At 44.2% G+C, this 26,774-nt stretch overlaps 1 protein-coding gene across 1 annotated transcript; it reads left to right on the top strand.

Moving 5' to 3' along the window:
* Positions 1-24: 24 nt before the first annotated feature.
* On the top strand, positions 25-19,268 carry PCMTD2 (protein-L-isoaspartate (D-aspartate) O-methyltransferase domain containing 2). Its single transcript, XM_011934415.1, has 5 exons — positions 25-4,348; positions 8,591-8,693; positions 9,455-9,626; positions 12,160-12,202; positions 16,248-19,268. The coding sequence occupies exons 1-5, from the start codon at positions 4,042-4,044 to the stop codon at positions 16,625-16,627; spliced, it is 1,005 nt and encodes a 334-aa protein (XP_011789805.1). The 5' UTR covers positions 25-4,041; the 3' UTR covers positions 16,628-19,268.
* Positions 19,269-26,774: the final 7,506 nt, after the last annotated feature.

Genomic DNA, 26,774 nt, shown 5'->3' with positions numbered 1-26,774 from the left:
CTACCTCTGCGTGGGCTACCCTTCCCTCCTCTTCCCCCACCCCTGGCACCCCTGCGCTCGGAGCGCCCCTCTGGGGGCCTCGCTCCTCCCCACCTCGGGCACCCTCGCTTCCCCCCAGCGGCCCCCAGGGCGCCCCGCCTTTCTCTCTCCGAGCGCTCGCGGTTTCCCTTCGGTCTCTCCCGGTGCCCGTTGCTCTTGGGTCTGGTGAGTCCAGACCTGCAGCTTGTCCTTGATTTCCCAAGTGGGCAACGTTTGCAATTCCAAGGCAAGCCATGAGCTGAGGTTTAGAACAAAGTCTACCTTGGACCCTTTCAGAAGATGACAATTTTTTAAAAAAAGTTGTCCCCCCCCCCCCGCCCCGTGCCTTGGAGGTAGTAAGAACTGGAGCAGAGCTCTGGGACTTCCATTCACGCATCGAAAGAGATCTTTGTTAGTTGGAGGAGGGAGAACTCGTCTGAGCTTCGTGCCATTTGTTTTTGTGAGAGGGTTGTGTCTCCCGAATGAATGTTTGCACCAGCATCGCACCTCAAATAAGTCACCTAAATATCCACGCCCTCTTTATCCACCCCCTTTACTCGTGTGCCTAGAATAGTTTTCGTTTTTCATCTCCAGGGAATGGCTGAACAGCTCCGATCTGGGCATTTGATAGAATGTCATTCAAGAATGAGTGACGTTGAGGTGCCTGTAAGCAACTCAGAAATGGTTGTGGCCGTGCTTGGGGGAAGTAGAGCCCTACACTCAGGTGATGAGAGGAGACCTCAGAGGCGATGGGTCCAGGGCCTTTCTCCCTGTCCCACCCCAGCTCGTACCTCCGGTGGAACTTGGCTGGGGTTGTCAAGAGCTCCTTTCATTCATGGCAACTTCATGTGTTAGAAAGCTTCTCTGTGTATTTAGTAGGCATTGTCTCTTGCATGTACCACTGGTCTGGCTTTTCTTAGGTCCATTAATAGTATGCATGTGACAGCCTTTCAGGTACAGATGCTCCTCGACTTGTGATGGGGTCGCATCCCAGTAAACACGTCGTTAAACCTGAAGTCGAACCATCCTAAGTCGAAGACCATCTGTATTTGAAAAAAGCCCTTTGCATTCCTTGTAGGAGTTCTGGTTTTCAAGGTGAGAAATCTGTTTGTTTCATCATTCTGCCCAAAGGAGATGCGGCTTTGGGTCCTTTTTCCCACTCATCTTCCACAGTGGATTACTTTGTCCATATTACCCTTAAGAAGTGACATCCAGGTTGGAGTGTGGTCTTCTGTATGTAGCCTCCCAAAACCCCATTACCACAGCTTCGTGCTTGTGTTGGCACAGCCACAATCACAGGCTCCTCAGGTGTCAGTTCTGAGACCTTCCCATGCCGGTCACCACCCAGCAAGTGTCCCTCATGTGCCCTGGCAGTTGGCATTGTAAGGAGCAGCCAGGTTGTCATGGACTGTTGCTAGTTACTACAGAGGAGTGAAGTATAGTAAGGATTAATTACAGCAGATAATGTGCACAGTATCATCGAGTGCAGCATTCTAAAAATGATTCTACACTTTTACTTTGAAAAATTGGATTTGACTAGATTGTAGAATCTAGGTGAAAATGATAGGATTTGGTTTGGCAAAGGGCTTAGTTGTTGGTATTTTTGGTGACATCATGACTGATCACAGCCACAGTCTGTTGTAAACAGCGATGGTTTCCAGCGTAAGGGAGTGTTAGATTACCAGACAAAAATGGTAATAAATGTCAGACCCCACAGCTATTCACATGGATCCTACCAATGGCAATAGATACAGAAAGGGTTGCCCCATAGTCAAAAGATTACCGGTGTGTCGTGTGGTAAAGAACGTTGCTGTCTTGAGTATTTTTAAAAGCTGCATTGGTGTGGTATTAAAAACACAGGCCTTTTGCCATACAGTCCTGGGTTTGAATCCAGCCCCCTCTTCACAAACTGGCTGACGTGATCATGAACAAATTAACTGGCCAGCTCCAATTTGCTTCTTAATGTTGTGAAGTGTAAATGAGGCCATGACTGGCAGGTGGTACCTGGAAAAAGGTGCTTGTGTTTACTAAAAAGCTGTCCGAACTTTCCAGTTAAGACAGAGTTCAAAATAAGTGATAGTTACTTAATGGAAAATGAAACCTATCCAACATGCAGTTTGAGGTTGCCTTCTAAAGATGTGGCATCGAGACAGAATGTCAGAACATTATTTACAGGCTTCTGGGTGAGGAGGAGGCTTTGACTGAGGAGGGTATGTGATTTCCAGCTCCTTTCCTAAATAGAACCTTAAGCATCCAAACACATGATTCCTCTTTTAACCACTGACCTAAATTTTAAGATGACTGTGCCAGGCTAGGGGTGCAGCCTCAGAGCTAAGTGGCTTATCCAGGATTAAACTTGACCTCATTAGGACTTAATTCCATCTAAGTCTAAATCAACTGGCTGTGGACCATAATCTAACAAGGGCTCTGAAACAATTCAAAAAATTCAAAAAGGGTGTGAAAATTTAATGACTGGACCATCCTATTGATTTGCAAAACCTAATATTCAGCTCTAAAATCTTGAGCATGAAGTCTGAGTATTCCACCATAAAAATAGAAGAGAATTTGTGTTAAGCCATAGCCTTCACACTTTCTGTTCACTTGTAAGGAACTACGTGATTATTTTCATTCCTGGGAAAACCTCTCCAACCACTGTCACCTGTTGTGTATGTGGGTGTGTATGAAATCTGCCCCCGGCCCCTCGCCACCCTGCAGTATTTCTTTACGATCCTCATTCTGCTGTTAGAAATCCAGAGGAATGTGAGGAGGAAAGCAAGTATAAACTTCCTCATAATTATAACAGGTTGTTAAAAAGATTGTGTTCATTTCAGAAAATGTCTTCATGAGGTCTGGTGGTCTTTTCCGCCAACAATTTGTATCTGGTGTTTTGTAAAGCATTACCATTTTATGTGAAGTTAAAGCAGTTACTTTGAAAAAGTTACGTGGGGTAAGTATAAAATTGGAAAGGATATTTTTGTAGTTTTAAGAAGAGTAAGACTTCTCCATATGAAAGTGTTTTCTTGTGAATTAGATGAAGCTACACTGTATTTTAATAGTTAGGCTCAGAGGTGACACATTCTGTGCTTTTTCTTCTTGAAGGCAGCTTGGGAGAAGGTAAGACAAGTAGTTGTTCTTTTTAAAGAGTTGGGAAAGCTGCATATCATGCAATTAAGAAGAGGCTGAGGAAGTTCTGGTAGCAGCCCCTCCTACACTTAAACTTTAGCCAGGAAGCTGATTTTGCATTTGTTAGAAGAAGGTATTTGTCACAATGTGTTCAATTTGGGAAGAGTGTTTTCTTGCTTTTTTTGTCTAAAATTTGAACATCAAAATATCCAGATCAACAGGTCAAATGGATTGCTTGACTTGGGTGGGTATTTTTGTGTTATGGTGGGGATGTAGTTCCCAGATGTAATATAGGACACCACCTAAATTTTTTTTCTTTTTTCTTTTCTTTTTTTTGAGACAGAGAGAGTCTTTCTCTGTTGCCCAGGCTGGAGTGCAGTGGTACGAGCTGTGCTCACTGCAGCCTCTGCCTCCCGGGTTCAAGCGATTCTTCTCTCTCAGCCTTGCGAGTAGCTGGGATTACAGGCATCCACCAGCACGCCTGGCTAATTTTTGTATTTTTAGTAGAGACGGGGTTTTACCATGTTGGCCAGGCTGTTCTCGAACTCCTGACCTCAGGTGATCCTCCCACCTCAGCCTCCCAAAGTGCTGGGATTACAGTCATGAGCCACCGCACCCGGCCTAAATTTGAATTTCAGATAAATATCAAATAATTTTTAGTGTTGTTGTTTACCTTATTTTCCAATCGAACTGGGATTTTTTTTTTCCTTCTAAATCTAGCATCTCTGGGTGGGGCGGGGGATGAGGTGGGTGTTGACAAAAGATAGTCTATTATTTTCAGAATTCAGAATTTGAAAGTGGTATCTGTTTAGAACTTTTATTGTTCTGCTCTTACCTTTAACATAAATCACTCTTTTTAAAAATTTTTAATTATAGTATTGCCTAAGTGTAATCTTGAACATGGGCGGTGCTGTGAGTGCTGGTGAAGACAATGATGAGCTGATAGATAATTTGAAGGAAGCACAGTATATCCGGACTGAGCTGGTAGAGCAGGCTTTCCGAGCTATCGATCGTGCAGACTATTATCTTGAAGAATTTAAAGAAAATGCTTATAAAGACTTGGCATGGAAGCATGGAAACATTCACCTCTCAGCCCCATGCATCTATTCAGAGGTGATGGAAGCCTTAGATCTGCAGCCTGGACTCTCATTTCTGAACCTGGGCAGTGGCACTGGGTACCTGAGCTCCATGGTGGGCCTCATTCTCGGTAAGTGTGGAAGGAGAGTCTGAAAACTCATCCGTCTCAGGGAAGGAGGCGTCTCCTTTGACAGAAAATGTAGTCTGCTAATGGCCCGCCTGGGTCGAGACCCCAGCCTTCCCAGTAGTTATCTGATGTTGACACATCACTGGGTGGTGGATGGAGAGATGAGGGAGGAAGGCCTGCATGCATGTCATGGCCCCAGGTTCTCCAGGGGGACCTCTCCTGTTCTCTGTTCCCTCTGCCTGTACTGCCACAGCCTGTACTGTGCACCTGCCCTCTGGACAGTGGAGGACAAAGACAGTTGTGTAAATCTGGACCCCACTGTGATTTCTTGATTTGATTTTATCACTCAGTCTTCCTTGGCACTCCTTCTCTAAATCGATGGGAATTAACTTTAAAGTCCTTTCGGAGTACTTCGAAGCAGTTTTTTTTTTTTTTTTTTGACAGAATCGTGCTCCATCGCCTAGGCTGGAGTGCCGTGACACAAACACGGCCCACTGCAGCCTTGACCTCCTGGGCTCTAGCAGTCCTCCTGAGTACCTGGGGCCACAGGCGTGCACCACCACACCTGGCTAATTTTTAAAACTTTTTTGTGGAGATGGGGTCTTGGCGTGCACCACCACGCCTGGCTAATTTTTGAGTTTTTTTTAGAGGCGGGGTCTCGCCGTGTTTCCCAGGCTGGTCTCAAACTCCTGGGCGCCAGCTCTCCACCTTCCTCAGCCTCCCAAAGTGCTGGGATTACAGGCATGAGCCACCATACCTGGCCTGCTTTTTTGTTTTAATATTAAGAGTAATATCTATAGATTTTAAAATTAGTTTCAGGGATGGAAGGGATTTCACAGGTTATCTTATTTGAAGCTATGTAGTGTATTTTCCCAAACAAATGAGTTGTGAGACTGCACATGGGAATATGGCTGTTTTTAATAATAACAGATAACTAAGGAAAAACATCACTTGGTGCAAAATGCTACGGGGGGCGGGGAAGGCATCTGTTTTTAACTCAGTAAGGTGGAAGGGTTTTGCCAGAGGAGTGGTAGGAGCTGATCTGTACTGTAAAACCTTGCTCTAAACAGGAAGCAGGGGCCAGGCTGCTGAGGCATGCTGGCTAAGACACTGGATGAAACCAGTGCAGAGAAGCTGGAGTCTGTATTTTTTCTAAATCCTGTTAGAACTGACAGGATTTACGGATGGACTGCATATGGTTGTGAAAGAAACATCAAGAATGTGGCTTGACTTGGTGGTTCATGCCTGTAATCCCAGCCCTTTGGGAGGCCAAGGCTGGAGGATCGCTTGAACCCAGGAGTTTAAGACTGCAGTGAGCTATGATTGCGCCACTGCACTCCAGCCTGGGTGACAGAGCGGGACCTTGTCTCTAATTGAGTTTTGTGGATATGGAATGAGAATTTTTTTTTTTTTCTCTAAGTCTGTATAAATTTGAGTTTGGTGAAGTTTTGAGACCGATTATTTTGACTTTAGGCTATAGATTGCTACCTTCAGGTGTAAAAATGTGTAGATTTTTATAATGCTTTTTGACTTTTAACTTCTCTTCGATTGAAACTGTTGTGATCTCTGTGCTTTGAGAAGAGAACATGGTGGCTAGGTTATTTATCATTTTTGAATTTGGGAATTGTGATTTCCTCCAATGTAGCTGAAAAATTGGAGCTATAGCTAAGGTAGAACCTTGGGGAGAAATAGGTGATCTAGCTGACTAGATTAGAAATGCTGTTGAAAAGAGCCAAAATGCTTAGGAAAAGATGACTTAAAGTAAGCCTGAAGTGGCCAGGCGTGGTGGCTCCCGCCTGTAATATCAGCACTTTGGGAGGCTGAGGCAGGCAGATCGCTTGAGGTCTGGAGTTTGAGACCAACCTGGCCAACAAGGTGAAACCCTATCTCTACCAAAAGTATAAAAAATTAGCCGGGTGTGGTGGCACGCACCTATAATCCCAGCTACTCAGGAGGCTGAGGCTGGAGAATCACTTGAACCTGGGAGGCGGAGGTTACAGTGAGGTTACAGAGATCGCGCCACTGCACCCCAGCCTGGGTAAAAGAGCGAGACTCCATCTCAAAAAGAAAAAAGGAAAGTAAGCCTGAAATGGCCTTGCCGTACTTGACATCCCCTAGAAGTTATAAGAAAAGGGCCTTCCAACTTGATATTGTTGCTTCTCTTTTCTGAATCCCGTTTACTGGGAATTTCATTGGATTTTGGGAGAAGAGAGGTCTGAAGGAAGGAACGCCTGTTTTCTGCTGTAATGGATGTGACATGCTGCTTTGATGCAGTTGGAGGAAGTGACTTCAGGGTTTGCTGTCATGGATGCATGTCTTGGCTGCGTCTCCAGATGCTGCAGCTTATTCAACCGTAACAGCACTTTGTGCAAAGCACTCCAGAGTGAAAGCTCATTGGCCTCCCAGTGCCTGTGAATGTGGGTCTCTCATCTGACAGATTCTTTACTGTGACCCTTCATTGCCTTTCACGTGGTCTGAGCTGCATCCTGGGTCAGCCATGTTCCTGTGCTTGCTCTGTGGGCTCCTCTCCCCTTTGCTCAGGGCTGTCCTTGCCTTCGTTTGTCATCAACCAGGGGAGAATACAGTAGCTACTAAGAGATGGTGACTCATAAGTCACCTACCTGAAAAAATGCTGTGTGATTAGGAAGCAGGGCATACCTGGGAGTGGCTCTGCCAGGGGAGGCCTTGCAGGTCTGGCCTCAGTGCCATATTCCAGTGCTGTGTTCCAGGTGCTGTGTTCCTGACACCCCCCAGCCACCCTGTGTCCTCCTTCCCCTGCTAGTCATCTTTTTATTAAGCAGGTGGGTTGAGATATTTGTGTTACTACTGTTTGGTGTTAAGCTTCTTGGGAATAGGACACATATCTCGTATCTGTTATTAGAATTAACTGCTTATTAAGTGCTTGATAGTGAAGGTGAGGGGTCAGTGAAAATAAGATGAGTAGGAAAAATCAAGCAGCTATTTTTGGTCTCTGGCACAGTGGCAGAGTCGGGAATTGAAGTCGGGGAGTTGTCAGAAGGTGTTAACGTTCGGAGTAATTCAGGATTTCATGTTGTAAATAGTGAAAAGTTGAACTCTCAGGTGGGGTGTATTTTGATGAGGTAATGTTTTAGCAGCAGCTCTGTGTGCGAAATCTGTTGAGAGAGAAGAGCAGCAGGTACAGTTGTCCAGATGGGGGCCAGGGAAGCCTTGGCCTGGGCTGGTGACTCTTGTACTAGGAGGGCCCGCATGGTGCCCAGGTGTGGGATGCACAGAAGGTTGCTCGTTTCTCAGCATTTCTGTGAGATCGTAGGGTCCAGTACCACGTGATCACCGTGGTAGATCCGTCTACTAAGTCAAGTCCTACGTGCCCTATTGATTTTTACATGTAGACTGAAAAAGTTGACGTGTAACTTATCCATAGTAAATGAAAAAGTGTGAAGTGTGAATTCTGGTGGACTTTTACATGTGCATCCACCACCATATAAACTCCACCTGGAGCAAGATACAGAGTGGAATCAGCACCCCAGAAGGCTCCCATGCCCCCTCCTCCTTCTAGAAAGGTCCCCAGTGTTGCACCTTCCAGAAAGGTGATGATGGTTTTGCCTTTGTCAGTACAGACGAATTTTGCCTGATTTTTACCTTTGTGTACGTGGATTCCCACAACAGAGAGACCCATCTAAGTTGAGTGTCAATACTGTGTTCCCAGTTAATGTAGGGGCAGTTTTATACGGAGGGAGCACTTTCATCACTAAGTGGACTTGTAACATTTCTCAGTTTTATTTCAAATTACTGAGAAATATCCTTTGATATAAACAATGTTTCATTGTGACTTGGAAGCATAGTTTTATCTTAATGATGATGATTGAACCCTGTTTTGTGAATATTATAATGCACACATCTGAGTGTTTCGGGAAACTTTTCAGGGAAAACAGAATCGTCTTAAATGTTACCTGTGGACAAACAGGTGAGGCCTGTGTCAGTTGCACTTGCAGATACATGTTTCTCCTTTAGTTCATTAGTAAGACATGAACACTTGGTTTGTTTCCATTTTCAAATGATTCTTTAAAAGTTTGAGAGCAGAGAAGCCCAGGCCCCAAGTATTTATGATGTGGTGAGCCGTGATAATGTGATGAGACTTCAAAACTTGGTGAATGTCTGCAGTTGCAGATGCTAAATCAGATGCGTCACAGTTGGTAGAAGTAAACAAATGAGCAGGAGCTCTTGCTCTGCTTCTACATGTTTTCTTCTTCTTAAACCTTTTAGGTCCTTTTGGTGTGAACCATGGGGTGGAACTTCACTCTGATGTGATAGAATATGCAAAGCAGAAACTGGACTTCTTCATCAGAACAAGTGATAGTTTTGACAAGTAAGATGAAATACTATCCATTGGCGCAGATAATGTGAATTATAATTTTACAAAGTTTTGCTCAGATAGAAAGAAATCAGCTTATTAGTGTTCAAGTGGTAGCAAACGTAATTAAACTGTGGTAGGATGATCCTATGTGCCTGTTCTAAGTTTTCAAAAATATTCTGTGTTTTTGAGGGTTTTAGGGTATTTCAAACTGTTCCACCTACATAAGGTAACTTCTGACCCATATAAGAACAGAAGAAAACAGAAACGGTTCGTTTGCTCAGTGTTCGTGTTTCCTATTTAAGACGACTTGTTACCACCTAATTTTTCCTAAAATGAAATTTTTGCACTTTTCTTTAAACAGTTTGCCATTTTAAAATAAGACGTTAAAGTTCTTATTTTGGGGATTAAAATTTTTAGAAACACCAAGTGCAGTTTCACCACCCCCACATCTCACTCATTGTGTTACTAGATCTCACATAAGATGATAGGAAGATGACAGAGACAACAGTGATTGGAGATTGTGTTAAATATGGATAATACTTTTGATACTCACTTTCATACTGTTTTGTTTGGCATTTCTAGGGTTCTCGTTATATAGTGTAATTCTTTTTGGAAGTAATTCTTGGACATTTGTAATTCTTTTCTTCCAGCTCCTTGCTCTGGAAACTGTGTTACATTGCTATGGGATTTTAACCTGTGGTTAGCATAAGTTTACTGTATAGACTTGTTGCAATGTGATACCTTTAGTTGCAAGATGCATTTTTTACTTCCAGGTTTGACTTCTGTGAACCTTCCTTTGTTACTGGGAATTGCCTGGAGATTTCTCCGGATTGTTCTCAGTATGATCGTGTATACTGTGGGGCTGGTGTGCAGAAAGAACATGAAGAATACATGAAGAATCTTCTCAAAGTGGGAGGGATCCTTGTCATGCCACTGGAAGAGAAGGTCAGATTCCCTTCATAACTGACATTTTTGCACACTGTTTACCAAGGACTGTTCTGGGTAGTTTATGTATACTTACTCTTTTAACAATTTCCTGCATTTCATAAATGAGGAAACAGAGGCAGGGACAGGTGAGGGAGATGCCAGGTCATGCACATACCCTAGGTGGGGCCAGAACCTGACTCAGGTGGGTACTTCAGAGCCTATACATGAAACCCTTTTTCACCACCTTCCTTCTCTCTTTCCTTTTCCTTCTTCTATCCCTTCCTCCTCACCTCCCTCTTCCTTCCCCTTCTCCTTCCCCCCTGCTGTTCTGAGTTTTAATTCTAATTGTTAATCTATTATAATTATTCTGTTATCAGAATTATATATAACATTATTAGAGTAATTCTATTCTCATCATTAGCCTAATTGTTAAATGCCTTGATGTTATGCACTTTACAGGAATCCTTTGCTTAGTGAGAGTCTTGTCCAAATTTGCTATTTGGTCGTGCATGTTTGTCTGTGGTACTGTATTTCACTGTGAAAAACAGTTTATAGTAAATGAACAGATTATTCAGACATGAATTGGTCACCAAGAAGAATGTCTCCCAGTCACAAAGAACTAGGAAAACACTAATAGTAAAAATTAGGAGGTTTTAATTGTTTCAATAAAAAATTTGGAGATGAGATCTTGCTCTGTCATTCAGGCTGGAGTACAGTGGCTTGATAATAGCTGACTATAACTTCAAACTCCTGGGCTCAAGTGACCTTCTGCCTCAGCATCCAAATAGCTGGCACTGTAGGCACATGCTGCCATGCCCAGCTAAATTTATTTAATTAAATTAATTAATTTATTTAATTACAGACGGAGTTTCACTCTGTTGCCCAGGCTGGAGTGCAGTGGCGCGATCTCGGCTCAGTGCAACCTCCGCCTCCCAGGTTCCAGCGATTATCCTGCCTCAGCCTCCTGAGTAGCTGGGATTACAGGTGCGCGCCGCCACACCCAGCTAATTTTTGTATTTTTAGTAGAGACGGGGTTTCACCATGTTCGTCAGGCTGGTCTCCGAGCGCCTGACCTCGTGATCCGCCCGTGTCAGCCTCCCCAAGTGCTGGGATTACAGGTATGAGCCACTGCACCCAGCCTAATTTTATTTTTTTAGTGACGGGCTCTCACTGTGTTGCCCAGGCTGATCACAAACTCCTGGCCTCAAGCAGTCGCCTCACTTCAGCCTCCAGAGTTGTTGGCATGAGCCATCACACCTGACAGAATATTGTTTTAAATGTCTTTGCTTATACAAGTGAAAGTACAGGTCTTTGTTGCTATACAAAAATGCATTGGATTTTTTATTGGAATTGTGTCATCTCGATTAGTTTGAGGATTGTGGACATCTTTACAGTGTTTCATCTGCTTATGTAGAATATGAATGGGGTTTATAGTTTTATATAAGGTTTTATACATCATTTATTGATTATATGGAAATACTTGTTTTTCATTATAACGACATTCTTTTAAAAATGTTTAAACATATGTTTTGCTGCTATACAAGAATGTTTGTTGATATTTGCTTAGTACATGGCTACTTAATCCTTTAAGTTATGAGATTTGTGACATAGAATCTTAGTTTTTAGAGGATTGACTGACTTGGATATTTTTAGAAAAGGCCAGCAGGTAATCATAGCATGAAAGAACTGACCAAAAATAGTTTTGTGACCTGTGTAGGCCACTTGGAGACTGACCCAGCTGCACAGAGCACACAGAGGGTCCTGTCTCATTGTGTTCTCTGGTGCTAATACTTGAATTCAAAAGAAATGTTTTGATGACCTACACTGGAGTATGTTAAGCCACCGGATTCCGGTGCTTTCGTGGGGGTGATATCAGGGCAAGGCTCACTTAAACACTTCAGTGTTTGTCTCCAAAGCATGAGGATCATTGCCTAGGCGTCCGAGATGACAAGTTTACATTTAAAAAAGTAACAGGGATCCCGTAACGGTGTCTGTGACTACAGGGCCCGTCAGGAGTTAGGCCGGCCGCCCCCGCCCCCAGTAACAACAGGTCTGGATTCAGTTGGTGATTGACATACCTTTAATTACTTTATACTTTAAAACAGACCCCCTTTTCACCCTCAGTGTTGACTTGTTTGGAGAGTGCTAGAGCATTGTCTGACAAGAACCCTCACACTCTCTATGTGATTGTTTCCTCTTGCAATCCTATAACCAGTTTCTCTATAATATTATAATTTCTGTAAACAGAAGTTAGGCCCAGGGCCTGAATATATTCAGGTTAAGCATTTTTGCAGGAATATTCATAAGAGAGATGTACTTCATGGCACATCACATTAGGGGTCCATGTGTCAAGATATTTCATTTTATTGTAAGCGTATCTGTGTATTTTTGTAGTATGTATAGGAATGATTAAATATGAGCTATTTAGTAGCCAAATCTTTTGAATATTCTCCTTTTTTCTCTGGGATAGTTGACTAAGATAACGCGCACGGGTCCTTCAGCTTGGGAAACCAAAAAGATTCTTGCTGTTTCTTTTGCTCCTCTGATCCAGCCCTGCCATTCAGAGTCAGGAAAATCAAGACTTGTCCAGTTACGTAAGTATACCAGTCTTTACTTATTTTATCTTTTAGATCTTTTTCGTCTCGTTAGATTTTAAAAGGCAACAAAGCTTACAAAGAACCTTTTGATATTAAAAAGCACCACTCCCATGCTGAAACTAAAATTCTACAAGCAATTTCAGGCGTTAAAAAAATTATAATCTATTTTTAGCCTATTTCAGGTTATTTTAGCCGTCTTTTAAATCTACAAAGAGCTGTTGCTGGTCACGCCGTTGAAAGCTGAGGACGCACATAAAAGGGAGCTCATTTTGCCACATGGGAGACTGAGCCTCTTTGCCACTTCCGCTGGGAGAGGTCTTACAGTGAGAGCCATCGAGAGGGCTCCTACAGAGAGTCCTGGGGCATCTGTTCCCCAGGACACCAAGCGCCTGCTGCCTCATGGGTAGACAAGGGTAGAGAACACATTCCAGCTAATCTGCTTGGGTGGATGGGAGACTTTCCGTGGAACCTTACACAGCCGAGCCTTTGTGTTTCACTATTTCAGGATGCAAACTGAGCAAGGAACTGATGCCAGGGCCAGCACGACAGCAAAACCTCCCGATGTTTTAAAATTTAAACAACTCACACAGAAATGAGAGTTCCAATTGATTTTATTTAAAATAAAACTATCAGGATGCTCTCTGATCATTTAGAAAATTTGGAAAATGCAAATTTTAGGAAGGGAAATGTAAATAATAGGAAGGGAAAAGTTTTACATAGTCCCACCACTCAGAGACAATACATTTTGGCAAATCTCTTCCAGAAAGGTTTTTTGGTTTATTAGGAATCATCTATTACATGATGACACTTTGCTTTGGTCTCTACTAAGTACAGGTTCTAAGAAATAGACACGGTTCTTGAAATGTGATAATGAGCAACAATAGGACATGCAAAACGGTTGGAGTAATTAGGGAAGGTTTGGCAGAGGATGATGTTTGTGCTCGGCCTTCAAGGGCAAAAAGCAATTCCCTAAAGAGAGGAGAAAGTGGAGAAAAGTGGCAGCAATGGTAGGGCAGAAATCAAAATGCATGTTCCCTGTATAGTCAGAGTTGGGACTGGTGGGAGAAACTACTGGTATGTAGGTTAGAATTGGGTTTATCATGTTGGCTGGGGAGAGCTATCAGATGCTTCAAGTAAAAGATCCTGGATAAGCCTGGTGGTCAGGTGGAGGGTGAATCTGTCAAATGCATGCTCTGAAAATCTCACCAGAATAATGTTTTTAAGTAACTGCTGCTCTTGGCTGGGAGGTCACCAGCTTCCAGAGCCGTAACAGAGTTTGGGAAGGCAAGGGCATCTTTAGGGTATTTGAGACTTTTTAAGGGTCTGGTTGAAAATGAGTCTTTCCCTGTGAGGGCTTCATCTGGCCTGATTAAGAATCATGACAATGTGGTGGGCAGTTTGGATGCTTGTTTTGCGGAGATGGTTTTGAAGAGAGTGTTAGATAGTCAATATTAATGTGATGCTTTTAGAGTTTCTGAAGTGACCCATTGGGTTATTTGCAACTTTTCTTTTCCTGGGCCAGAGTTTCCTAGACTAGTAAAGTCATGTTCGTGAAGACAGTGGAATAGAAAACTGTGTGAGTATAGACATACGTGATACTGGATCATGTGAGTGTAGATGCATGGTGTGGGGTGTGTAAGTTTAGACCTGCATGATACGGGGTCAGAGTGAGTGTAGACGTGCGTGATGTGGGGTCATGAGAGTGTGGACGTGCACAATGAGGGGTCATGAGTGCGGACATTTGCAGTGTGTGGTCACGTGTGTGTGGGTGTGCGTGGTGTGGGGTCGTGTGAGTGTGGGCACGCGTGGTGTGGGGCGATGAGTGTGAGAGTGCACGGTGTGGGGTCGTGCGTGGTCTGGGGTCATGGGTGCAGGCGTGCGCGGTGCGGGGTTGTGTGAGTGCGGGCGTGCACGGTGTGGGGTCGTGACTTGAGGTGTGCACGGTGTGGGGTCGTGAGTGCGGGCATGCACGGTGTTGGGTCATGTGAGTGCGGGCACACGTGATGTGGGGTCGTGTGAGTGCGGGTGTGTGCGGTGTGGGGTGAGTTCGGGCGTGCACGGTGTGGGGTCGTGAGTGCGGGCATGTGCGGCGTAGGGTCACGTGAGTACGTGTGAGTGTAGATATGTGTGGTGTGGGGTGGATGGGTTAGCTTTCAGATTGAATGGACACAGGTCACATTGGAAGTAGGAACCAGTGGAAAGCTGTTGAAATTGTCCAGGCGAGATATACAGATGAAAACGAAGAGACTGGCTTCTACAGTAGAGAAGATTGAATGATACATACAATGATACAGTCCTTCTGAGGAAGGACATGTGAGGTGTTCATTGTTTGTTGTAGACCTGGGTCTATGGGAGGCTCAGGATCCTGGTCAGGACTGGATTAGAACCTTGGGAGCTATTGGCTGGCCTCTGTTATTTAAAGCCACAGAATGGATGTAAAACCACGGACTAGCAGGCATACCGAGAGGGGGAAATGGTGGAAATTGGAACCTTGGGGAGCATCACTGGGCTGGATGGAAGAGGAAGAGCCTGCAAGAGAAAAGAGCTGTGGAGGTCAGAGGGAGCAGCTATGCCTTGGGCCAGGGTAGCAGTGAGCCACGTTCCTTATCCCAAGCCGACGCCTTGGAGATCTGGAGAGGCCAGAGCTGAAGGCTGGGACCCTGAGGGCCTCGGAAGGAGTTGTTTCAGCCTCTTGGGGCAACAGCTAGATCCCAGTGCTCTGGAGTCATCTTTCTAGATGTGAGATGATGAAGGAAGGATGGCTGTACTTGAGGAGGGAGCTGGGTCACAGATGGGGCAGGAGGCATGATTGTGGTGTTCGGTGAGGAGACAGGATTGAAGACAAAGGAAGTGCCAGAGCCCGTCCTGGAGAAAGGAGAAGGGACCTCTTGTCGGTGGAGTCAGAAAAGCAGGAAAGGTTGAAGGGAGAAGGTGCTACTTACTGCCTTGGGCCTGGGACACAAGCCTGTTGGAGGGTTTCCGAAGAACAGTGGAGATGGCCGAGATTCTCTGCAGGCCTTTCTGATTTTGGTGATAAATGTGTACAACACAAGTGCTCTCCCTGTAGTGCAAACTGTTGTTCTTTGGAGAAGTTGAGTACTGGAGGGTAAAAGTGATGTTGATTTACTTTTATTAATGATATATAATTAATACTAAACTATAAGTTTAATGTAATTTTCCCTTTGAGAAATATTGCCTGCATGAAATTGTGAGCTTTAATTGTCAAATGTTCTTTCTCCTTGGTGTGGAGTTTTTGCTTTTTCTGAAAAATGTTTGGATTTGCATTTCTGTACTTTAATAAAAATGGAACAAATATTCAATGTGTGAATAACTATGAAAATACTAATAGATAAAAGAATATTAGGCTGGGCACGGTGGCTCACGCCTGTAATCCCAGCACTTTGGGAGGCTGAGGCGGGTGGATCACTTGATGTCAGGAGTTCAAGACTGGCCTGACCAACATGGTGAAACCTCGCCTCTACTAAAAATACAAAAATTAGCTGGGCGTGGTGGCACGTGCCTGTAGTCCCAGCTACTGGGGAGGTTGAGGTGGGAGGATCACTTGAACCCAGGAGACGGAGGTTGCAGCAAGTGGAGATCACACCCTTGCACCCCAGCCTGGGTGACAGAGTAAGACTCTGTCTCAAAAAAAAGAATGTTGGAGACATATTCACTCAATTACTAGTAGGTGGGTATTAATATACACATGAATGCGCAGATAATAGAATAATGAAACTAGGCTGTCAGGAAAACAAACTGTAACCCAGGTGTTGATTCCACCACTGATTAATATAGCCAAGCAATATTGCTTCCTTTCCCTTTCAAAGTTAAGAATGGATGCATTTGAAAATGTCTTCTGAAAAGTACCATATGATTGTAATCAGAGCACTAATTGACGTTAGCTTAGCCTGCTCTCATATTCCTTCAACATATTCATAGATTTGCCACTTAATTCAAATGAAGTTACGGGTCTTAGATGTGTAGGCATTGTGGTCGTGTCGCTCAGATGAGTTTGACTATGTCTCATTCTTTTGTGCCGCAGCACCAGTGGCAGTTCGCAGCCTCCAGGACTTGGCTCGCATTGCCATCCGGGGCACCATTAAAAAGGTTATTCATCAGGAAACTGTGAGCAAAAACGGAAACGGACTAAAGAACACCCCCAGGTTTAAACGAAGGAGAGTTCGCCGCCGTCGAATGGAAACGATTGTCTTTTTGGACAAAGAAGTCTTTGCCAGTCGGATTTCCAACCCCTCAGATGACAACAGCTGTGAAGACTTGGAAGAGGAGCGGAGGGAAGAAGAAGAGAAGACCCCGCCTGAAACAAAGCCGGACCCCCCAGTGAACTTCCTACGCCAGAAGGTCCTGAGCCTCCCTTTGCCAGATCCCCTGAAATACTACTTGCTTTATTACAGAGAAAAATAAGTCTCCTGTTTGAAAGGGGGAAATGAGGAAGAGCAGACTGCTGAGTCTGAAGTTTGTGCTGCCTACGTGCTGTTGAACCTGGAGGCAGAGGTTGCGGGGAAGGGAACTGCTGGGCTCATCCACATCATGGGTTTCTTCTTCTGGTTCCTGATTGGCCTCTAAAATTGTATTCTGTTGTATGATTTCTGTACGTAATTCCACAAGACCTTTATTGCATAGAAGATTGTTTTCCCAAAGTGGAGAGAATCTTCATAGAGAAAAAGAGAAGGCTGTTTCTTTTTCGGCTCTGATGAAACACTAAAGTGTGTGTAAGGGACTGTTTGACGACCGTCCCTCACACAACATGCACGTTACTTCCTAAAAATGAAAACCGAAGTGGAAACTAACCTGTGTTGCTTATAAAGTGTGAAAGCACAAGCTTATAAATGTATGAAATCTTTTCTGGGTGTGACGCACCTGCATCCAAGTTTGAATTTTTATGATATGTGCCACTTAGTTACTGGCACTGAGTATCACTGAATTTTAGTTTCTAGTGGGGAAACATTATTGAGAAGCCCTCCCTTATTTTAAGTAAGTTAGTTAAATCTTATGTGAGTTGTCAGTTGTAATTTTTCAAAGGAAAAATTTTGATGGGGTGGAGGAATGAACTGCCAGATAATCTTTCTGGAATTCCAGGAGAATTCCAAAGAGGTTTTTTTTTTTTTTTTTTTTTTAATGACATCTTTTGATACCTTTAAAAGAATTACTGCCACGTAATCCTTAAAAGAATATCCTGGAAAAGGAAGCGAGTTTTTTCCTGTGTGTGAGCAGTAAGCGAAGGTGCATGTGCCGTAACCTTAGGGATGATTCTTTACCCAGGTTTAAAGATCATCATGGTTTTCCAAGGTGTTGACACCCTCCATCCTCAGAGCAGGTAGAAAGTGTTAAATAGACTGGGACTCGAGGTAGAAAGGAATTAGACTGGGGACTCTGATGGACAGCCTGTGCTTTTTGACTTCAGTTTGCTATTTTTCTGCGATCACATTAGAGTACTGATTCATAGATTCTATCTTTTATAATTCTGGAGAAAAAGAGATTTGTTAGTTTTGTAATTTTTTTGTAAGAGCAAATGTATGTATTTTAGTAGCTCCATTGATGAGAACAGTGTAACTCACACTGACTTGTGGTATCAGCCTTCTCTGAGCCTTGTGTGTGGAGAGCTTTGTATCTTGCCAAGCGGTAGGGCTAAAAGAACAGCAGCGTTGTTGGTAGTCACATGGCAGAATGATCAGAGTTACATTGCTTATTCCAAAACATTGGTTCTTTTTAAAACATTTTTACCCAAAGAAAAGAATAACATAAATTATTAACAAGAAACATAAATTCAAGGTGTCGATGTGGGATTCGGTATCCAGAGTTTATTGTTAATCTTAATCCTCAGCTTCTTGGGAGTTGCTGAGCTTCAGTGTCTCTGTGGTTTCGCCACGTTAGCTGAGCTCTGATTATTTTGAATCTTTTCTGCTTTTTTAAGTAACAGAGTCATTTTTACCACACAATCCAGTTTGCATGTGTAGCTGGGAAACGTGTATTGCTCTAGATTGGCCAGTTTAAGTCATTTTAAAGAAAGTTAGTTCATAGTTATTGCCTTTTAACTCATAGTCAAGCTTCATTCTTTCAAAGACAAACGTGTGATTTACATTTACTTGCTAATATTTTGTAGTTTGGAGATCCTTGTGGGCATTATTCTAACATGTAGACACTTACTTGGAAATTTTTGGACATAATATTAAATGAGTGGTATCTGTGAAATTGGTTATATTAGGTGGCTTGACTAGTTTTTTTTCTATAATTGTATATGGACTGCATTTCTTAAAAAACCGCATATGCCTTTATGCTAGATTGTAAAAAAAAATTGTATTACAAAGCATAAGACATGTTTTTCCCTCATATGCTAGACTTTTCCTAGCATTTCGTATTTCTGTGTTGTCAATGTGTGATTTTTAACCCAGAATTTGGTTTAAAAAAATATGGTTGTAATATATGTGAGAAATAGTTTGGTGTTTACCTTTTGAAAATAAAGGACTGTAAGTAAGGTTTCCTGCGCACCTTATACCAGAATTCAATATAATACAATACACTACTTTCTGTTTTCAAACAGATAAATCATAATGTAGTCTGTGTTGTCTGTAAGATCTATCTCGTAAACCACGTTCTTGACAACCATTTACTTTTGAGTAGTTTGTATTTTAATATGTGACTTCTGTCTTGAAAAGTAGTATAGCCATAGACCTGTGCAAAGCAAATTTCAAGTTTATAGATATCAAGTTTGTAATGAAAGAATCAAATGTATATGTAAAAATACTTTTTACCAGTCTGGAACTTGGGAAAAATCCAAGGAATTTGCAACATAGATTTTAATGAGCTGGTAAACACAAATCATGTCAATAAAGGTAGTCAGGATACTTTATCCTTAGCATTGCTTCTGCATCCTGTGTGGGATTCGAGTTCTTGAATATGTTCTTTTCAAAGTCTTAAGAACCTTTTTTCATTATTAACGTGTTTACTTTCAGCAAATATTTGTATTACTGCTTGATTCTGTGAAATTCACAGTAGATGTAGAGAAGGCATTATTTTTCATTAATAAATGTGAAATTGGAATGGACAAATGGAGAAGTGGCTGGCTCCAAGTACATAAGAGAATAGGGCCTTGAAGATTGCCATTAATGTTTTTCGCGTAATTTTCCCACATTCAACTTTTTAAGGGGCAGAAATTTTTTTTTTTTCGTTTTCAGTTATCTGTTCAGAGCACAAATGTTGTTTAGATCTTGAAATTCTGGGACCAGTCTCCCAAAGAGCTTATATTTTCTTTTTTATTGTATGTTCCTGTTGGGATATTTTTTACATTCTGCCTTCCAATTTTTTATTTTGGCAGTTATATATTTTAAGATAATTTCATGCTGTCTTTACTGATCTCTGAATGTTCCTGCTGTATTCGTCAGGGTTCTTCAGAGGGACAGGACTAATAGGATGGATATATATATGAAAGGGAGTTTATTAAGGAGTATTGACTCACAGGATCGCAAGGTGAAGTCCCACAATAGGGCATCTGCAACCTGAGGAGCAAGGAAGCCAGTCTGGGTCCCAACACCTGAAAAGTAGGGCAGTCGACAGTGCCGCCTTCCGTTTGTGACTGAAGGCCAGAGAGCCCCTTTCAAACCACTGGTGTAAATCCAAGAGTCCAAAAGCTGAAGAACTTGGAGTCCAAGAGCAGGAAGCAAAGCATGGGAGAAAGATGGAGGCCGGAAGACTCAGCCAGTCTAGTCCTTCCGTGTTCCTCTGCCTGCTGTTATCGTAGCCGAGCTGGCAGCTCATTAGATGGTGCTCACCCAGATTGAGGGTGGGTCTACCTCTTGTTAATCTCCTTTGGCAACACCCTCACAGACACACCCAGGAATGATACTTTGCATCCTTCAAGCCAATCCAGTTGACACTCAGTATTAGCCATCACACCTGCATATACTGTTACTTTCAGTGGATGCAGTATCTTAGACTTTTTTAGGATCCTAATTAGAATTTTTAAAAATTTTGCTTCATCAGAGGTGGGAATGTGGATTCTGGCCTTTCCTTGAACAGAGAAGGAAACTGCCAGAAAGGAAGGAATGTGGGGACTTACTTCCCTACAGGTGACTTACCAGTTTGATCATATTGATCTTTCATTTCTTGCTGTCTCTCTTTTTTTTTTTTTCTTTTTTAACTGAACTGTTGGAGACTCACGTTTGCCTGTCTGTAATTACAAACCAGGCTGGCGTAGGGACAGTCATTGGCCAACCTTGTTGTGGGATAAGGAGATCTGGTCTTCAAGCCAGGAGCCTGGACATGTGAAGGGTAATGGTCTCTTGGAATCAGTGAGCCTCCTTGATCCGTCCGCAGAAACCCCTTCCTTCTGGTTCCCTGCTGCTGCTGGGCATCAGGATGCTCTCCCGCCATTCGAGCTCCTTGCAGACCATCCTAACCCTAACCCTGCTGTACCCCAGCTCCCTGTCAGATGCCCGTCACCAGGGGCTCCACTTGCAACCTGACTCTGAACAACTGTGGACCTTGTGCTTATATCTTTTCCCTTCTCTTTCTCTTGGAGACAGAGATGTAAGCCATTACTCTACTATGTTGGAACCAGAATGTCCAAATTAGCACTTGAGGTTCTGCAAGGAAGAGGAAATAGCAGAAAGCGGGGGTAGAGTCATAGACCACATGATCAGGAAGTCCCTTTGATCTAGGAGGGCCCTGGGCAGCTGGGCACTGGGTGGTTAGGTGGTGGTTCAGGTGGTCAAGAGGGAGAACAGCATGAGCCCTGCCCCCAGGCCTGTTGTTCTGTGTCAGAGATAAGGGTTGTCTTAATGCCCCATATCCCCCACCTGGCCAGCTCCCGCAGACTCAGAGGGCAGCAGCAGTAACTACTGTGCCTTGAGCCGCTAAGGTGGCGAGGGCCACCCCTCTGCCATCACAGGAAACACGCAGAGCCTGGGCCCATCCCAGCCCTTGCCGGTAGCCTTTCCTGGGACCAGCAGGGCCCAGGGACTGTGTGAGGAGGTGCCTGGGTGTTAGCTGGTCACAGTCAGAGGCACGGGCTACATGAGGACCTCCAGGGCGTGTTGTTCACCCATCCTCTTCAGGTAGCAGGGTCAGTCCTGAAAGTTCTAGAACCATGACTTAGCCAGTTGCATCATGTCCATTTTGGGGAAAATAAAATCTCTGGAGCTGAACCTTGGCTGGGACTGGACCACCCAAGAAGTGGCAACCTATGCAATGGTTAGAGGTCCGGTCCAGATGGAAGCTGAAGGCTCCTCCTCACCCACTCCACTCGGCACCTGTGGGGAGGGGCCACTGCCCTCAGCATCCTCCACCCACAGCACCGCCCCCGCCCCAACACTTCCCCCTCTCCCCTTTCTGGCCTTATCCCTGGCCTCTCTGAGAAGAGGGATGTGATCCCACAGCCTGCCTTCACCTCCTTAAAGGTCCAGCCTGGGCCCGGTGGACACAGTTGAGGCACCATCTTGTGCCTCTTTCTGTGCCTTCCTGAGGCACCTTCCCTAGACATTAAAGGGACTTAATGGCTGTTCCAAAGTGTTGATAGCTGGAGGAGGAGCCAGGGGAGGTGTGAGGGGTGGGGTTTGCGCAGCCCTGGGTTTTCTGGGCTCCAGTGACAGCAGGATGCAGGCTCAGGGTCAGCTCTGGGTACAGTGGGGTAGAGACTCGGGGAACAGTTTCAGGGAAGCCACCTGGCCCCGTCCCTCCTGGTCCACAGAGATCTGTTGTCTCAAAGTTCTGAAGTCCAGAGTCTGGAATGAGGGTGTTGGTGGGCTGGCCCTAGGGAGGCATCTGTTCCAGGGTCTTTCTCCAGCTTCTGGTAGTTTCTTTGCTTGTGACGGCAAAGCTCTAGTCTTCACAAACCGTATTCCCTGTGTGCATTTCTGTGTCCACATTCCCCTTTTGATAAGGACACAATCATCGTGAATGAAGGATGGCCCTAATGACTTCTTAACTTCATCATTTGCAAAGACCCTATTTCCATATAAGGCCATATTTGTAGGTACTGGGTGTTAGGACTTCAACATATGAATTGTTAGGGATGGAACTCAACCTGTAACCTTGTTCCTGCCTCTGCCAGTGATCTCCACATTCCTCCTGGCCCAAAAGGCACCATGGCCCTTTCCAGGGTGCCCCATCCCCTTCCAGGGTACCCCAGGCAGATCACAGGAGGGTCTGCCTGCTGGGGATGGGGCTGGTGCTGGGAACCTCTGCCCAGTGAGGGCTGGGATGAGACTATTAAGGGGTTGGGGCTGCTGAAGTTTTGAAGGCAGGGTAAAATAGAGGCTGGGTCCCTCTCTGGACCCCAAACTCCAGGGAGCACTTGTCCTGGGGGTTCCCATGCTCCCTGTGGCCTGGGCAAAAAAAAAAGTACCAAAGGCGAAAGCCTTCTGACCCAGATAAGCATCCTTCCTGCCCTCTGTGCCTTCTGAGCCCCTGAGGTTTGTGGGAAGCCTCAGACCAGATCCTGGTCAGCAGGGTTGAGGCACGCCTGAGAATGTATCTTTAGCATCCAGAGAAGGGGAGGGTGTGGACGGAAGCGAGGTTCAGGTGTCCTCAGCTCTAACTAAGTATCAAATAGTAGCGTGAATCCAGTTCCTGGAGCTGGCCTCTGGGGAGCCTTGGGTTGGTGTACAGAAACAGGGTCTGCCTGATTCATGAAGTTTCTCATGGGGCCTGGACCACTTCAACATCACAAAAATGACCCCACAGCTTCGATACCTCTCCTGTATGGGCTGGACACACGTTCTTCTGACTCACAAACTCCCTGGGTGGCACCTGGAGACCCGGCTGTGGGCTGGAACCTGAGTGTGAAGCCACTGGAGGCTGTGGGATTGCAGGTCAGGTGAGTCACTCAGCCACCTGAGCCTGGCCAGGGGACTAGCTATAGATAGCAGGCAGTTCACCTGAGCAAGACACCTGCACACGTTGGAGCTCAGAATACTCTGATTTCCTTTTATTGAGATGGGAGAACCCTCGGAGAGCATGTGCCAAGGTCTGGATTACAGCAGGTCAAGGTTCAAAAGACCCTGTGAGCCCTGAGGTGCTGTTGCTGATCCTTGGGTGTCTGTGAAGGAGAGAGAAGGTGACCTGGATCTGGAATGATGAAATGGCCGTGGGTTAGGAGCTGGCAGACATGTGTCCAGAATGTTGTTGGCCAGGCCTAGGCAGCGCTGGCCTGTGCAGGACCTTGAACCTCAGGCTAAGAGGGCTCACCCTGGTGAGGGAATGCTGGGATAGGATTTTGTTTTTTTATTGAGGTAAAATCCACATAATATAAAATTAACTGTTTTAAGATGTAAAATTCAGTGACATTGTGAACCTGCAAAATATTGTGCAACCATCACCTCCTAGTTCCAAAACCCCAAAAGGAAGCCCGCTACCTATAAAGCAGCTACTACCAATCTGCCCTCTCTCTGACCCCTGGCAACCACTCATCTGCTTTCTGTCTCTGTAGATTTACAGATTCTGGATATTCTATACCAATGGAATCATATAGTATGCGACCTTTTGTGTTCAGCTTCTTTCTTTTAGCATGTTTTGAGGTTCGTCCACATTGTAATATCAGTACCTCAACCCTTTTTACAGCTGAATATTATGCTGTTATAGGAATATACCACATTCGACTTTCCTGTTCATTTGTTGGTGGACATTTGGGCTGTGTATGTGTGTGTGTTTTATTTATTTATTTATTGAGATGGAGTTTTGTTCTTGTCACCCAGGCTGGAGTGCAATGGTATGCCCTTGGCTCACTGCAACCTCCGCCTCCCAGGTTCAGGTGATTCTCCCGCCTCAGCCTCCTGAGTACCTGGGATTACAGGCACCCGCGACCACTCCTGGCTAATTTTTGTACTTTTATAGAGATGGGGTTTCACCACGTTGGCCAGGCTGGTCTTGAACTCCCGATCTCAGGTTATCCGCCTGCCTCTGTCTCCCAAAGTGCTGGGATTACAGGTGTGAGCCACCATGCCTGGCTTGTTTCCAACTTTTTAAAATTGTTAATAACACCGCTATAAACATATGTATACAAGTTTTTGTTTGAATATCTCTTTTCCATTCTTTTGTGTATATTTATCTAGGAGTGAGGTTGCTGGGTTCTATGGTAATTCTATGTTTAGCGTTTTGCAGAACCACCAAACTGTTTTCCACAGTGTCTGCACCAGATTATGTGCCCATCAGCAATGTCCACATTTCTCTACTTCCCGGCCAACGCTTGTTAGTTTCTGTTTCTTTCTGTTTTTGTAGTAACCATTCTAATAGGGATGAAGTGGTATCTTACTGTAGTTTAGATTTGTGTTTCATTTCCCTAATGGTTCCTGATGTTGAATATCTTTTCATGTGTTATTTGTGTATCTTCTTTGGAGAAAAGTGTCTTTAATTCTTCTGCCCATTTTGCGTGGGAGGTCGGTGGGGGTTGTTTTTGTCTTTTTGTTCTTGAGTTGTAAGAGTTCTTTGTATATTCCAGATACTAGGCCACTATCAGATTCTCAGTTCTCAAGCATCCAAAATGATTAACAAAATGACAATTTCTAGGGCTTCTGTGCGAGAGTATGGAAGGTTTTTTTGAACTTTTTAATGCTGTCAACTGAAGAATGATGAGGTTCATAAATACGGAAAGGAGAGATTTCTATTTTTTTTATTTTTATTTTTTTGAGATGGAGTTTCACTCTTCTTGTCCAGGCTGGAGTGCAATGGCGTGATCTTGGCTTACTGCAACCTCCACCTCCCATGTTCAAGTTATTCTCTTGCCTCAGCCTCCTGATTAGCTGGGATTACAGACTCTCGCCACTACGCCCAGCTAATTTTTGTATTTTTTTTTTTTTTTTGAGATGGAGTCTCGCTCAGTTGCCCAGGCTGGAGTGCAGTGGCACGATCTCGGCTCACTGCAAGCTCTGCCTCCTGGGTTCACGCCATTCTCCTGCCTCAGCCTCCCAAGTAGCTGGGACTACAGGTGCCCGCCGCCACGCCTGGCTAAGTTTTTGCATTTTTAGTAGAGACGGGGTTTCACGTGTTAGCCAGGATGGTCTTGATCTCCTGACCTCGTGCTCCGCCCACCCCGGCCTCCCAAAGTGCTGGGATTACAGGCGTGAGCCACTGCACCCAGCCAATTTTTGTATTTTTAGTAGAGATGAGGTTTCACCATGTTGGCCAGGCTGGTCTTGAACTCCTGACCTCAGGTGATCCACCCACCTTGGCCTCTCAAAGTGCTGGGATTACAGGCACCGCACCCAGTGAGAGATTTATTTCCTGTAAAGGGTTGCAGCCTGCAGGGTAGTCCTTCTGACAGGCTGGGAAGCATAGCCTCCAGCCAGAAGCGAGAAACAGACACTTGAAGGGAGAGATAAAGGAAAAAGTAATTTATGCTGAGTGCCATGGCCAAATACACATATTTAACAAGCTCTAGAAGGAGTCATGAATGTGAAAGGAGAAATGCGTGCATGCCCAATTGAGTTTTTTGCTCCTTCATGGGTCCCATGTACAAAAAATGGCAGTGTTAGCATGATCCCAGGGTGGAGTTTTCAGCCCTCTGACATTAAAAGGTGAAGCAGAGGACGTGAAAACTCGCTCTGTGCATCCTCTGCGTGCTGTCCAGAACCTCTCCATCATAGGTGGTCTCTTATCAGGCAAGAAAGGAGAGGTTGATATCACCGTTGTAGGCTTTGAAACAGCTGGTTTCTGTTAAACCCTTAGGGAAGAAAGCCTCATCATGGTTTGCAAAGGAGGGTTATAACGAGGTGTATCTGACCCCCATCATCCCATCCTGGCCAAGCCGAGAACTCAGTTTTGAAAGTTACTCTGGGGTTCCCTCAGCCAAGAGTGGGTCTGTTCAGTCAGTTGGGAGCTTAGGATTTCATTTTCATTTATCAGTGCTAAGGGGAATGAGCAGTCTATCTTCATGGCAGGTGAATTTGCAAGAAACTCCTTGGATAGGGTTAATGGCAGCTGTATTTTCTGGGAGCTCTGCTTTAATGGGATAAAGTAAGTTCTGATAAGATTTCTTTCTACATCTTCAGTATCTCAAATGTTTTCATTTAAATAATCTTTATCACAACTGTTGATGTCTGAGTGGGTCCCCACACAGTCATCTATTGTAAGACTTTCTGATTCCTTTTTTTCCTTTGGTCATTATGAATAGGGCTTCTGTACATAATTGCATGGTAGCTCTTGCTTGGAAATATCATCAAAGTATTTGTCAAAATACTTAGGAATGTGATTTTTGGATTGTAAGGTGAGACTTGTTTAGCTTTGGAAAAAACCGCCCAACTTGTTAATAGGGGAGGAAAAATAATTTTCTCTCTAACTTTTCAGAATTCTTAGATTGGACCCTCTGTAACAAATGACAGATTAAAATGAGAAAAATGTAGAAAAGTTTAAAAACATGTACACCTTATGGATACATGGGAGATACTCAGGGAAAAATGAGTAAATCCCCAGCAGGTGGCTTTCAATTCAAGTGTAAATGCTATCTTCAACTTAAAGAAAGAAGATTTGAGGCTCAGTAGTGGGGAGGTAACAAGCAAAAGCACAGTAGACAAGGGTAAGTTTTCTTATACAGACTTAACTCCATGCGTTCTGTGTTGAT

This window comes from Colobus angolensis, unplaced genomic scaffold, assembly GCF_000951035.1.
Source record: "Colobus angolensis palliatus isolate OR3802 unplaced genomic scaffold, Cang.pa_1.0 Scaffold136, whole genome shotgun sequence".
NCBI lineage: Eukaryota > Metazoa > Chordata > Mammalia > Primates > Cercopithecidae > Colobus > Colobus angolensis.
This window is presented reverse-complemented; position numbering and strand designations above follow the sequence as displayed.

Coding starts and splice junctions, on each gene's coding strand:
- PCMTD2 (XM_011934415.1), top strand. CDS start 4,042: ATGGGCGGTGCTGTGAGTGCTGGTGAAGACAATGATGAGCTGATAGAT. Junction 4,349..8,590: donor CATGGTGGGCCTCATTCTCG/GTAAGTGTGGAA, acceptor TAAACCTTTTAG/GTCCTTTTGGTGTGAACCAT. Junction 9,627..12,159: donor TCATGCCACTGGAAGAGAAG/GTCAGATTCCCT, acceptor CCTCTGATCCAG/CCCTGCCATTCAGAGTCAGG.